The sequence below is a fragment of the Ipomoea triloba genome, chromosome 13 (genome assembly GCF_003576645.1).
Source record: "Ipomoea triloba cultivar NCNSP0323 chromosome 13, ASM357664v1".
In the NCBI taxonomy this organism is placed as follows: Eukaryota; Viridiplantae; Streptophyta; class Magnoliopsida; order Solanales; family Convolvulaceae; genus Ipomoea; species Ipomoea triloba.
In genome coordinates, this window is record NC_044928.1 from 19,620,577 (window position 1) to 19,635,635 (window position 15,059).

The window sequence follows — 15,059 nt, forward strand, 5'->3', positions numbered from 1 at the left end:
GCGGGGGGAGGGGGAGGGGGGGTGTGGAAGCCTGGAAGGAAATGCATTGGGTTTTCTAAGATTCATCTGCACACTATTCAAGATCAAACAAAGAAAATAAGAATGGTCTGTGGTTATGTATTGAGGAAATTATTTTAATAGATGTGTTTCAAGTAATCTATCTATTTCTAAACATAATTTAGACTCAGGTGCACATTGAGTTATATGTTTAACCACTGCCAATGATGTAACTTCAAATATCTCCAAAATCTATATCCTGAACTCTGACATGATCCAACTAAATGCCACATCAGTGTGCCAAAGGACTTCAAAAGCTCAAAGATGGTATCAACGGCATTAGATGTGGTGTCTTGCAACTCACCCATGGCAGGGCAATCTGGCGATTGCAGGGTTGAAGGACAGATTGGTCCTGTTTGGAAAAGCTTATGATTTATAGATCATGATTATAATTTTACAATTTATGATATGATTATGAATAATCCACATTCAACTCCCAGTTATTTATAGATATTTGCTTATATAAGTTAAAATGTGTTTTACAATCCATAATACATACTCTCCGCCAAACATGAAACTGCATTATGTTATCAAGAATTTCAATATTGTCTTATGTTTAAGATTAAGTACTCTTTTAAAACAACTATTATTCCAGATCCAATGGGAAGAAAATTCATCTTCCTATGAACCTGTGAAAACTTTTTCAATAACTCAATTTTATTTATCCATTTTCATTTCTTCTTGTTGTGTATTAGCTTGGAATTCCTTATGAATTTATATTTTGCTTATTCCTTTAGGCTTTAGAAAAACAATTAAGCTTTAATGCTTTATACAATAGAAAACCAGAGGTAAAAGTATACTATAACCAGTATAGTGAATGAATATTTGTTTTTGAATCTTGGTTTTGTTCTGAAGTGCATAATATCTTGTATCCATGTTAAAAGTTCAACTCACAAGAAAACATTAAACAGCTGATAGGATAAAGAAACAATTATGAATATAGAGGGACAGAGTAACCACAGTGAAAATGTTTTCAAGAACATTAGCTGAATGGAGAATTGTGGACATAAATTCCATGTAAACAAAACTATATAGATTGGGACTAACATGCAGCAAAGTTTAGTTACATATAAGATTGATATCAATCCTATTCAAGATATCCTCTTAAAGAAATGCTAAAAAGCATACCTGTAGATTTTGAGCCAATACTAAAGTAACATAGGCCAAATTGCACTGCACAAAATGTTTTTTGTTAGTTGCCAAAAGGCCCTTGCAAGAAAGGTAACTTCCCCAATCCTCAAAGAGAGAGAAAGAGAGGTACTAAACAAAACAAATGTACCATTCTGCGGGAAACCCTCTCAACGTGCCTGTCCAGAATGTATGCCAACAACCTGTGTAGCCAAGATGCCAACGAAGCAACAGAAAAGGCATAGCAGTATTAACAATCAATAATAAATAAGCAAATACTTAGAGAACAATGATCTAGAAACGAATTCACACCAGAATGAGAGAGATAGAACCCAAACTCTAATTCTTGCCCATTTATTGGTTCTCAACGAAGAATTAGCATGGTTCTCAAAGAAAAGAAAGTTTCCTAGTTGGACTCCAACAAGATACAAACTCCAATAACCTGGGATGGAGAAAAAAATAAATAAATAAACTTAAAACTAATCACAAATAGAAACATTCATAAGAAAGTAAACATAACTGATACTCTATAGTCTATAATGAATACTCCTTCAACCAATACATTGCATGAAAATCTTTTTCAAGAGCCAACCCACTACAGATTCCTTAATATCCCTTAATACTCGCACAAAGGGAGTGGGTTTAGAGAGAGAGAAAGAAAGAGAGAAGAAAAGATAATCAATTGAATTGCAACAATAGTTGAATGCTACTTGCCAAAAATGCTGAAAATTCCTTCCTTGTTCTGGCTAATTAGATCTGCTCCTCTTTTATCTGAAAGCAGATACTCATTCAGTCCAAGTAACAATAAAACTTGGTACCCTAAAAAATATACAAAAATAACATTAGTGTTCCAAGATTTGATCCTGCAATCAATCAATAAAAATTAAAAGGGAAGTCTAAATTATACCTAGAAGAATGAGTAAGCCCAGTATCCCACAGTAACTCGGAGGAACATTAATAATTGATGTTAGGATTGCCACACCAGCAAGTGTGAAAAAGAAATTCCAATGCACTCCATACTCCCCTACATGAACCTAAAAGGAAGATGAAGACTGGGATCATACAATCAAATGAGCTTTTAGTAGTTTCAATTATTTACCCTGCCCCAACGTAAAAGCAGCTGGGAAAAATGCAAGCTAAAGTGCTGGAAGTGAAACCAGAAGTTAATCTGAAAATACATATTTGTCATCACTTTAAGCACATTAACCACATTTAAATAAAGTATCTGAAATATAGGCAAGTAATTAGGATGAATTGGCCAAAGTTCAAAAGTACAAAGCATATGAACTCATTTATAGATATTATTTTCCACAATATTCCAGCTGGAAAAAAAAAATTAAAAAATGACTCAAACAAGTAAAAATTCTAAAAATATTACCCAAGGAGGTTTAAAGAACCAAATAATCATACTTGTGTCCTGAGTAAACATAATTGTAAAAGTGAATCATATCTAAGATGAATATGTTTTAGCTATTATTACTATATAAATACAACAAATATATAAACCACAGAGCAAGTAAATGCCTATACCAACCATTCTGTACAGCTAAATTGCATAGATAATGTGCAATAAGTGCAACTTGAATTGATGAAAAGGTGAAAATCCATATAGAAGGGTATCACTTTTAATTTTTCAAAATGTCATAACTCTCACATCTGCTCAAACCCTTGGCAATCTGGATTACAGCATTCCAACCTACAGTTGAAGTCTGTAGACTGAAGACACAAATAGAGAACTCCATGCTAATGAATGTGGAGAATTTAGCATTCATTTACCTGATAGTCCACACTCGATGTAGAAATAAGTCGGGCAAAGCCTAGAAATATTAGCGGGCTAGCTGAACACAATGAATTAGATATCTTCCTGGGAAAGTATCAGAACAAGATATCAAGATCAATGAAAAACCATGTTCAAATAAAATAAAGATTAATCATTCAAAACGTTATGTGAAAATAGCACATTTAGTCCCTCAAAATTAGGGATATAGTAGATTTCATCCCCTGACAATTATTCTTCCATTCAGAACAAGAAATTCATAAAATATAGTGGATATCATCCCTTGTATGCCATTATTTTTACCACAGTTACATACTTATATATACTCAGTTCAAGGGCCACTATTTTTTCCAAAATACCATGCCAACTATCCCTAGTTTATGTTGAAACCCGCCGTTTTAGGAATGGGCCCATTAGGTTAATAGTTAATTCATGTATAAATAGTAAATATATGTAAAGTTCTTTACACTGAATACAATAAATCTGTTTTATTCTTTCACATGATATCAGAGCCTTAAAAAAAACCCTAAAATAAAACCTTTTTATTCCACCGCCACCACAACTGTTCACCCTTGTTCCGACGTGCCTAGTGGTTTTTCTCTCAATCTTTCACCACAGGACCTTTCGGAACCTCATCGCAAGCCTTCGCCTGAAAACCCACCACCATCCAACGCCGTATGCGCTCTCACGTGCCGCCACCGCCGTAGGATGTGTCTTTTGGTTTTCCGACTAGATGTCTAGATCTCCTACTCCAGATCTCCGTTCAAATTGCATCAGTTCGGTTGCTCTTATCTTTGGCAGCCATAAATCATTGAGACTTACATCAGTTGGATATCAAGAATGCTTTTCTCCATGGCGATCTTCAAGAGGGTGTTTATATGGAGCAACCACCTAGTTTTGTTGCTCAAGGGGAGTCTGGTTTGGTATATAAACTTCATCGCTCTTTATATGGTTTAAAGCAGTCTCCACGGGCTTGGTTTGGGAGATTTAGCTATTTGGTGCTTGAGTTTGGTATGATTAGAAGTTGATCATTCTGTTTTTTATCGTCATTCTAATGGAAAATGCATATACCTTGTAGTGTTTGTGGATGACATTGACATTGTTATTACAGGGAGTGATCAAGAGGGTATATCTCAATTAAAATAGTATTTCTTCAGTCAGTTCCAGTCTTCCAAACCAAGGATTTGGGCAAGCTAAAGTATTTTCTCAGAATTGAAGTGGCCTAGTCTAATAGTGGTATAGTCATTTCTCAAAGAAAGTATGCCTTGGATATTCTAGAAGAAACTGGTATGTTGGATTATAGACCTGTGGATAATCCAATGGATCCGAATGTTAAACTCCTACCAGGACAGGGGAAACCATTGTCTGACCGAGAACAATACAGGAGATTAATTGGAAAATTGAATTATCTCACAATCACACACCCAGATATCTCTTTTGAAGTTTAGTGTATTGAGTCATTTTCTTGAGAACCCTTGTGATACTCACTTGGATGCTGTTATTCGGGTTCTAAGGTATATCAAGAGAGCACCAAGGCAAGGTTTACTATATGAAGAATTGAAGATAGAGGACGTGCTCAAGTTGTTGGGTATTCTGATGCAGATTGGGTCAGTTGTCCGTTTGACAGGCGCTCTACTTCAGGTTATTATGTACTCATTGGTGGTAAACTTATATCTTGGAAAAGTAAGAAGCAGGATGTGGTTGTCAGGTCTAATGTTGAAGCTGAAACCAAGCTATGGCACTTGCCACATGTGAGCTCATGTGGTTGAAGCACCTACTTCAAGAGTTGCAATGTGGAAATGTTGCTCAAATGACACTGATATGCGATAACCAAGCAACTATGCACATCGTCTCAAATCTAGTTTATCATGAGAGGACCAAACACATCGAGGTTGATCGCCATTTCATTAGGGAAAAGATCGTGTCAGAGTGTATTAAAACCAGCTTTGTCAATTCTGCAGATCAGTTAGCTGATATCCTAACAAAGTCCCTTAGAGCTCCTAGAGTTGGGTATATTTGTAACAAGCTCGGAGCATATGATTTATACTCTCTAGCTTGGGGGGAATGTTGAAACCCTAGGCCCTTTTAAGAATGGACCCATTAGGTTAATAGTTAATTCATGTATAAATAGTAGATATCTATATAGTTCTTTACAGTGAATACAATAAATCCCTTTTATTCTTTCACAATTTATAAAGAGTTGATAGGAGTTAACATGTGTAGCTGTATGTTAGAATTGTCTTCCTAGAGCAGTGTGAACATTAGCCTTGGGAGCTGAAATGAACATACTGTAGCCTTGGGAGCTGAAAAGATTATTGGGTAGCTTTGTAGTTTACTATTTGAGCATCTTTTATGTGTATATATATTGTGTAATCCCAGACTGGAAGGAAGAAGAGTAAGAGAACATGGTTCTTCACTTCTGAACTTTGTCCTCCATTATTTCTTTACTTCTTCTCTCTCTTATTTCTCAACATGGTTTCAAAGCCTATTGGGCATTGATCGTCGCAAGAAGGCAATCTCACCAGCAGAAGTTCGCGGTGAACGGAGTCCCCACGCGCCGCCACGTGCCTCCGTCGACCACGCGCCGGCGCGTGACGGCGCGTGAGGCCATTTCCAGCAACCTCTCCGGCAGAAATTTGTATTGTTCGTCTCATTTTAGTGAGCCCATTCCATCATGGTGTCACTACTGCCCGTCTTCAGCAACTTTTGCAGATTATGTCCCCCTCTTTTTCTCACTTTCGGTGCAGCAGAAAAACTCCAGCAGCAGTGCTGGATTCTCCTCGGGCAACTGCAACAGCGACCTTTAGTGGCAACTAGATCTCAACTTGCTAAGGGGGGAAAAGATCCCTCCAAAAAACCTTATTGCATTGTTCTAAGGCTTTTTGCAGCAGGCTGCTGCAATTTTGCAGAGCTGGGATTGTTGGTTGTTTTATAACTGCATTTCATTTTGTTGTGGAAGTTTATAGGTTGCTGTTTGTCTAGGTAGATGTCAGCATTATCTGCTGATTCCTGTGAATTTTTTGGTAATATTGCAGTAGGTTTGCCTTGAGGATGAAGCTGATAAGAGGGGTAGTTGGCCTGTTAGGCAGTAGTTTTTATGTTGTCTGCTTTATTTCATTTTGTGGGTTGTTGTAATTTTAATTTGGTCTTGAGTTCAGTTTAAGTGTTGTCTTAAATAATTAGTGTGGGTCATAGGATTGTGTAGATGGGTATTCCTTCATTGGAAGAAAGAAGGGCATTCCTTCATCTGAGAAAGTTTTGGCCAAATAGAAGTAGGCTTTGTGGTCAACTAGAAAGATGTTGAACACTTTGGTGACGAGGGTATCCGTAGGCATTGGTAACATCCAAGCTTTTGTTTCAGGGGGAGTATCATATCCTAAGCTTGTTTGGTTTATGTGAGTAGCATCAATTTTGGTGCTCTCTTTGAGAGGCAGGAGTGTGATGGAAAAGGGCTACCCGGTGTTTGACAAGGTTCAAAGGAAACTGAGAAGAACCTGGAGTGAAAGCTATCCAGAGTGAAGCCATCCACTCATCCGGTGCCGGCCTAGTGGAAGGGGCGACCTAGAAAAGGGCTACCTGGTACTTGATAAGGTCCGGAGTGAAGCCATCCAAAGGAGAAAAGGGCTACCTGGTGCCAAGAAGAGTCCAGTGTGTTAGTCGTCTAGAGTAAGCCACCGAGGGCGTCGGCTTTTTCAAGAGGTGGACAATGATACGATCCCATATTGGCTCCACAAGAGATTGTGGAGTGAGCTCGGGTACAAGTCACAAGTGATTTTATGCAATGTTTGGCCAGGTTTTCTTTGTATTTGGCGGAAGCTTTGTTGGTGCAATCCCTACCACAACATGATCCAAAGATTGTTCTAGGTGTAAAGTCTGAGCTATGGCTCATGTGATATGTATGTTACAAGTTGGGCATGATTAACATCTATGCTCCAACTTGAGGAGGAGTGTTAGAATTGTCTTCCTTGAGCAGTGTGAACATTAGCCTTGGGAGCTGAAATGAACATACTGTAGCCTTGGGAGCTGAAAAGATTATTGGGTAGCTTTGTAGGTTTACTATTTGAGCATCTTTTATGTGTATATATATTGTGTAATCCCAGACTGGAAGGAAGAAGAGTAAGAGAACATGGTTCTTCACTTCTGAACTTTGTCCTCCATTATTTCTTTACTTCTTCTCTCTCTTATTTCTCAACACTGTACAAGAGACAATACAGGCTATATTTTCTAAATTTTGTGGATTGAAAATGGAAGAATGATTATTAGGGAATAAAATCTACTACTCCATATATCCCAATAATTGAGGAACCAATGGTACAATTTCCCATTTTCCCAACTTTATATTTGTTAAGAGTCCCACATTGATAAAATAAGAGAGAATATATGGATTTATAAGGTTATGGGTTAAACTAGCTAATTGGTTGGATTCAATTTTCTAGTGCAGTTTGGCCTATGTGAATTATAGCTCAGTTGAGTGACCCTAGTCCAATCTTAGTTTATAACAATATTAAGTGCATATATTAATTCAAAGTCATTTTCCATATGAAATAAGTGATTACTCTAATAGATGAAACATGTTATATATTACTCACAGTGTAGAGATACCGCGTGCCTGTCGTGAAACCAATGAATTTGCCAATACAAATGAGCCTACACCAAGATCCATCTAGCACAATCGACAAGATTATATGTAGCTAAATTTTATAGCTTAGTTCAATGCCCAGAGGTCTATAATAGAGCTTTCATAACAAAGAATTAACTTACAAATCCGATAGAACCTAGTAATTTTCCAACACACAATTGACTTAAAAGCAAAAGCAACAGCTTGAGGAAACATTACATAAATTAGGTGCAAAAAGACATGCTAAGACAAATTATTTATAACAAGACTAGGAAACCAAACAAGAAGGTATCACTGAGATCCAGAGTGGAATGAAAAAAGGGGACAAGCTAAAGGTATATCTGTCAGTAAATGTTAATTAAAAGGATGCTACATAGGAAAATTTCAGGTTTTAATGCCAGTTTCTAAACTTATTCAGATGTCCATTCAATTTTCAAAGTCTAAATCAGCCTCAACAAGGAAAAGACAATCATGAATATATATATATATACACACACACACACACACACACACAAAGACGTGTGTGAATGTGTCAATGCACAAACAAACTGAGTCTTATATATGGGATGAACTTTCTGATAAGTACAGAAGGACATGATACTAGAACTGGTTGAAGCGTCATACCAAGCTAGTCCCATAAGTCTCTGTTTTAGCATATCTTCTTGGAAATATTTTGAAGTCAACAGCCAGAATACATAAGCATGTAAGAAGCATCTGCAGTAACCATCTTTAATGAGGAGACTAAGATTCTATAGAAAATATAAAACCTCTGAAAAGATTATCAGAATATGTGCCTACCAGGGATACCCTGTAGGATGATATGTTTTGTCTAAGAGATTGAACCCCATCTTCCTGAAAAAAAGATCCAAATCTGTATTCAAGATTAAATTAATTAATTTAGAATTAACAACACAGCTGTAAACCTGTTTAGTGTTTGTGCAGTGCAGTGCATAATGCATTATCCATAGTTGGGATAAACTAATGTTTTCAACACAGGAAAAAATGAAAAATAAGACAAATATAAAAAATAAATAAATAATATAAAGAAAACTAATCATTACCTTCCAGCCAAAATACAAAACAGCAGCAACAAGGCAACAGTAGTTGTATTTATATAAGTCCAATCTGCTAGAACCTGTATCAGATAGCTATTCTCATCAATCATGCTTATTAGGTGTGGTGTGCACACTAGTGATCCAAGTCATTGCCAAAAAATTAAAAAAAAAAAAATTAAAAAAAAAAAAACAAAAACAAAACAAAACAAAACAAAACAAAAACAAAAAAACAAAAAAACAAAAACAAAAACAAAAACGAATGAAAACCATCAATCCTCTCCTGGTTAATCTCTTCTTTATTCTTGTTCTTTCTTCTTTTTTTTTTTGTCCTTTCTTTTAGCGAGGGGAGGTTATTCAGAGCAGTAAAGAGAGAATGAGAATGCTTACAGTTGTATATAAAATGAATGGAACAACTATGTAGAGGAAATCCAGGGAAAGCATAGCAATGTACTTGGTAAAGTTCTTAGTACGCAAAAAACCATTATCATTATCATCCTTCTTTGACAAAGCCTCTGCAGAATCAGCACCTTAGTAAACAAAAAAAAAAAAAATATATTATAAAAATACAAGTAAATTACTTCTAGTGAAGAACTAAACAATTGAACACTTCCCAATATGCTAAGTGCCAAGTGGAAAGTTAGACAAAAAGAAACACTGGTTGCACAAACATTCGGGACTCTAATGTTCAAAAGCCATTCATAAGCTTGTTCCAAGTCAAAACTACAACTCAATGCTGCTTTGCCAAGCCAAGTTATTAAAGTAACAGGAAACCAATATGTTTCCTGAATTTTCCTTGGATTGCCACTCTAGATCAATTCATCTTTAAAACATCCTGCCTGGAAATATGAACTATGAAGAACCAAGATCTGCAACATCTACTGGTTTGGCTTTCTACAAGAATTCCATGCAATCTTCAATTTTTTAAGTAGTAAATCTAACTGTTATGCTCATAGTTAATATTTGTACCTACTATAATTGTCAATCTAAAAGGATAAAAGAAAAAGAAAGAATAAATAAAAAGCACTCAATTTCTTTTGTCAGGGTAAAGGGGTAAGAGATCTACTAGGTATTTAAAACCACTGTTCTGGAGGGAAAACAATTTCTAAAACATCAATACATTAAGTACAACTTAAAACATCAAAAGGATACATATAGGCAGCCAACTATTGTCCATTTCGCCACAAGCTCAAATAATTCACAATTAAAAGGGGCTATGGACACTGACGTTAATAATGTGTTACCGGGTATATTATTTGAATGTAATGTTGATACAATGTTTGAGTACAATGCTCAGTGTGTGTTTTTAGTGTAGTTCAAGTGTCGTGCCTCTACAAGTGTTGTGAGGCTTTTTATCTTCCTCAGCTCAGTAATGGAGCGTTAATGCCAAGGAGCTGAGGAGCCGTTGAGCATTAATGTTGAGGAGCTGAACCGTTGGGCATCAATGCTGAAAAGCCGTTGAGCATTGATGCTGAGGACTGAAGTGTTGAACGGCTAATTGAACGTCCGTTGTCTTGCTTTTGAGTCCTGCCAGTGGTTCCGGGTCGGGTACCCAGGAAACGGTGGAGGGGAAACCTAAGCCCTAACTGCACGGACAAGAGGTGAACACCAAAAAATGATGGTTCAGGGGGATCCATGATGCTAACATCATGCCCAGGTACAACAATGCTAACATTCTCCCACACGAGACCTTGGATATCCTCTATTTCATCAGAGTTTAGATGAGGTCGAACAGTATCAATGAGTGAGCTATCTAAGGGAGAATACAAGGCCTTGTGCCTCTTCCTTTTAAGACAAACAGTCGAAACAGGAGAGGGGGATCGAGATCTACAGTGACATGCTCGGAAGGAGAGGAAGAAGGGGAGGAAAACAGGGAGGAAGTATCCTCGGTGTCATCATCATGGGTCAATGCATCCTCTTTGGTTGGTGACCGTGCCTACTAACCAGGTTAGTTGCTTTATAATGGACTTAAATTCATGTACTGGGTCTTCCGATGATGAATCTTCATCTTACGATAGTGAGGATGCATCGACCCATGATGATGACACCGAGGACACTTCTTCTCTGTCTTCCTCCCCTTCTTCCTCTCCTTCCGAGCATGTCACCGTAGATCTCGATCCCCCCTCTCCAGTTTCGACTGTTTGTCTTAAAAGGAAGAGGCACAAGACCTTGTATTCTCCCTTAGATAGCTCACTCATTGATACTATTCGACCTCATCTAAACTCTGATGAAATAGAGGATATCCAAGGTCTCGTGTGGGAGAATGTTAGCATTGTCATACCTGGGCATGATGTTAGCATCATGGATCCCCCTGAACCATCATTTTTTGGTGTTCACCTCTTGTCCGTGCAGTTAGGGCTTAGGTTTCCCCTCCACCGTTTCCTGGTGACAGGGTAATTGGGTACCCGACCCGGAACCACTGGCAGGACTCAAAAGCAAGACAACGGACGTTCAACTAGCCGTTCAACACTTCACTCCTCAGCATCAATGCTCAACGGCTCCTCAGCTCCTTGGCATTAACACTCCATTACTGAGCTGAGGAAGATAAAAAGGCTCACAACACTTGTAGAGGCACGACGCTTGAACTAGACTAAAAACACACACTGAGCATTGTACTAAAACATTGTATCAACATTACATTCAAATAATATACCCGGTAACACATTATTACCGTCAGACACAATAAAGCAACTCATAATTGCAAAAAGAAAAGAGTTGCCATTTCTAGATTGAGCACAAGAAAGTCAACTAGGATAATTGTTACATCAAAATTGAGCAGAAGAAATTTATCATCTTACTTCATTTGTGAATATACACAAACAAACAAAAAATAATCTGTAAAAGTATTTTAGCTAAATTGTGCATTTTGTTACCAGTTTGAGAATTGAAGCCAAAAGCACGTTGCAAGAGTACCACAATCTGTAACCCAAAATGAGTACCTATGAGAGCCTAATAGAGATACTGACAATTATGCCAAAGCCACAAGATTTACAAATTTGTTTAATTTAAGCCACATGTCTCTTACAGAGAGAACTGCCGTGAGAGAAAACAATTCGAGCATGGAAGACCCGTTGAGGTTGCTAACAAACCTGATTGCATCATTCAAAAATCTAAAATTTCAATTTCAATGTTAATGTTTATATTGAGTAATGTAGAAAAAGAGAGAGATCATACTGCTCCTTGAGATGTTTGTTGGGATTCAAGGACTTCACAGGAGTATCCATGGATTCCGAGAATTTGAACGGCTATTTTTCAAAATTCAAAATTAGAAATTCAAATTAGAGCATTTGAGTTTATCAAAATTACTAGAAAATCATCCCCTTCAATTTTGTAGTCTAAACTGGAAATCACACAAATGAAATTTGAACATTCTCAAATTTCAAGAACTTTGGAAAACTCTAAAACAATGCAAATGGCATCAAGAGCCAAGTTCTCAGCCCTCCCAAAAGCTAATACATACATACATACATATATATATATATATATATATATAAATAAATAAATAAATAAATAAATAACAGAGAGAGACAAACCTGAAGATGGTGAAGGGATATGAAGTTATGAACTGTGAGAAAGCAAGAAAGTCCCAATGCTCAGTTTGTTGCCATTGGCCCTGAGAGTTTTGAGAGACAAAGGATGATTTGGAAAAGAAATCAAAATTGGATAAACGGTGCCATTTAAAGGGATGTCAATCGGGCCAGCCCTGTCGGTTTCGGGCTAACCCTGTCGGGTTGTCGGACTTATCGGATTCGGGCTATCGGTTAATTATTATTTTATTCTCGGATTCGGGCTAGCCCTAACCCTAAACCTCGGGTTGTCGGGTTAATCGGGAGGGCTAAAACATACATCTGAACTAAAAAAACGATAAAGAATACTTACATTCGACAAAAACGGGTCAAGTTATCAACCAGATCTGAATTCGATAATTTTGCCAGTTTATTAAAATTTAATGTGCTCAATGCTTATCCGGTTGACCTGTTCTATCAAATTCGATAGAACGGGTCAACCGGATGAACATTGAGCACATTAAAACTTAAATCAGATAAATGAATACTTACATTTAGGTAAATTACGGTCAGCAGTTCTGCTCACTTCTGCACCCCTGTTCTTTAGTAAAAGGTTCTGTGAAAATGTCCTAAAGACTGAGTCAGGTAAATGCTACGGAGTACTTCAAATGAGGAAAAATTAATTGATTTACAATTTATTAAGCTACACTATCAGATTTATGTAAAACAGGATGAATAACTGTACGCAAATAATTTAGTGCTAGAATATATACAATTTCCTTAAAGCAACAGCCTACACAGAGGCAAGCACACAAAATGAAAATTCAAAAGTGCCAATAGATCCATTATTTAGTTTAAGAGAAGTTTTGAAGTAATGGTTTAAATGTTTAATGCACTGGTTGTCTGCTTGTTCAGTATTCAACTATTCACTCAGTTTACAACTCCCATCTTAAACTAATAAACTTAGAGCCCGTTACTGATACAATCATCTGGCTTGCCTGAATAAATTAAGAAGAGTACATATCATCACGCTGTACCCAAACACAATCTTTCTGCTTCAAATTAAAGACTACATTTTGAAGATGTATGATTATTTATTCATAGTCCCACTTTGGATAAAATCCTCTTGGACCTTAAATAAAAAGAAGGATGGGATTTAGGATATAGCTAGCCAGCTAGGGGATGCTGCATTACCAGACAAGTAAAATAAGTTAAATAACTATCTTAGAAACATGCTGCCAAAGCAGCAAGCAATGTGGTAAGGATCTTTTTTAAAAAAATCTCAAGTAAATGGAGCCATGGAGGTTGAAACTTACCCACTACCCAATGGTACTCTGTTCGTTGCTGGAGATTAGGAGAATGGAGTCCTGGAGCAATGGAGATGGGCAGACGGAAATACGGCAATGGAGATGGGCAGTCGGCAGTGCAGCGATGAGTCGATGAGTGACCTGGCGTCGATGGCAGGCGTCGGCCGGTGGGCGGTGGGCGGTGGGCGGTGGCGTCCCTGGCAGGCGGCTGGCGTCGTGCGGTGGCGGCGGAGAACTAAGGGTGGCGAGTGACGACTGTAAGCTGCAACCTGCGGCTGAAGAAGTGAAGAGTGAAGAATCCCCGTCTGGCCGTGATCTAGACTCTGATCTCTGAAGTGTGAATTGTGAAGGCAATGAAGGGGGAAGAACCCTAATTTTTTAGCAGTGAAGACTGAAGCGGGAATTTACTTTCAGTTTTTTTTTTTGTCGTTTTTTTTTTTTTTAATAAGTAGCCCGCCGGGCCAACCCGTCTCAACCCGCCAGCCTTGTATGGTCGGCCTGATTAGTCAGATTAATTTATCGGGCTATTTTTCGGGTTCTAATCCTGTATTTTTCTTAACTGATCAGCCCATCGAATTGGGGCACAATTGACATCCCTATACTCAAAAATCAATATGTTCCTTTAGTTAGGATTTGCTTCTTTTGACAAGAATACAGTCAGGAGATATTTATCATTCCATAATTATATATGTATTCGCTATGTGGCTATGCACAGCATAATCATTAATCATTATGAGAAGTTATTTGATACGGAGTACATTATTATAGCTTCCATACATCTGATAATAAAAAACAAATAAATAAAAGTAATTAAAATATTACTCCATTGTAATCGACCAAATTAATGATATCCAGCTTTATTGACATAATAAATGTTATGCCTTTTGGGCAATGAGAATTCAATACAATGTCTGTTTGACCTCTCTAATATTCTAGCCACTTCCCAAACTTCTATGGGAAATGTTTTTCAACCCTAGTTGACAATATTTGTGTTTGTTTATTTGAATATATATTTAGTATATAAGCTTGCACATAGACCTGTGTCAAGCAATGTTATAGTCGACAGCCCAACACAATGAGGATCGTGGGTTTGGAATGAGAAAGTGGAACAGTGCCAAATCAAACTTGTACCCTCCATACTTGACCATAAGCTCTCTCACCTCACTGGGTGTAGCTAGCTAGGAAACAACTAACTATAATTATATAAATACTTGACCTTAGAAGTTAGAACCTAGACAAGGAATTTCCAACAATGGAACAGTTACTCTGTTGAATTGTGGGCTCATCAAATGCTTGTAATTTTTTAGCCTTAGCAAACTAACTTAATATACCAAAGAAGTCCTTGGCAGTTGCATTATACTTTGTTCGTTACCCTATTTAATCTAATAACCTAATCTATTAACTAACTTATAAGTGCTAATATCTAGTATCCATGGGTCCAAGAGCCAACAATTAGTATGCCATTAATTAATATATTGGAAAAAAGGGCACATTTTAGAGGACACAAGAAGCTGAGGATGCTGTTTAAGCTTTTAAACATACAATGGCTTGAGCACTCTTTGCATACATTTTTATATTGGAAGCTGATGCTAGCTTACTATGTATTCTGAAAAG

General features: G+C 37.3%; 1 protein-coding gene across 5 annotated transcripts in view; it reads right to left on the reverse strand.

Annotated features, from left to right (window-relative positions):
• Positions 1 to 13,840, reverse strand: part of LOC116002370 (uncharacterized protein At4g17910) — a 19,724-nt gene extending 5,884 nt beyond the window's left edge. The window contains exons 1-17 of one of the 5 annotated variants that reach the window (XM_031242493.1): positions 13,455 to 13,840; positions 12,691 to 12,754; positions 12,166 to 12,245; positions 11,807 to 11,877; positions 11,658 to 11,721; positions 11,506 to 11,551; positions 9,023 to 9,162; positions 8,642 to 8,715; positions 8,379 to 8,451; positions 8,205 to 8,294; positions 7,552 to 7,625; positions 2,962 to 3,049; positions 2,093 to 2,219; positions 1,900 to 1,956; positions 1,498 to 1,627; positions 1,337 to 1,388; positions 1,186 to 1,230 (exon numbers count right to left, since the gene is read on the reverse strand). In XM_031242493.1, coding sequence (XP_031098353.1) covers positions 1,186 to 1,230; positions 1,337 to 1,388; positions 1,498 to 1,627; positions 1,900 to 1,956; positions 2,093 to 2,219; positions 2,962 to 3,049; positions 7,552 to 7,625; positions 8,205 to 8,294; positions 8,379 to 8,451; positions 8,642 to 8,715; positions 9,023 to 9,162; positions 11,506 to 11,551; positions 11,658 to 11,721; positions 11,807 to 11,856 — 1,110 coding nt within the window. In that variant the 5' untranslated portion in view covers positions 11,857 to 11,877; positions 12,166 to 12,245; positions 12,691 to 12,754; positions 13,455 to 13,840. Of the gene's footprint in view, positions 1 to 1,185; positions 1,231 to 1,336; positions 1,389 to 1,497; positions 1,628 to 1,899; positions 2,005 to 2,092; positions 2,220 to 2,961; positions 3,050 to 7,551; positions 7,626 to 8,204; positions 8,295 to 8,378; positions 8,452 to 8,641; positions 8,716 to 9,022; positions 9,163 to 11,505; positions 11,552 to 11,657; positions 11,722 to 11,806; positions 11,878 to 12,165; positions 12,246 to 12,690; positions 12,768 to 13,454 lie in introns of those variants that run through there. The other 4 variants (XM_031242492.1, XM_031242489.1, XM_031242490.1 and 1 more) reach the window with 4 other exon arrangements.
• Positions 13,841 to 15,059: the final 1,219 nt, after the last annotated feature.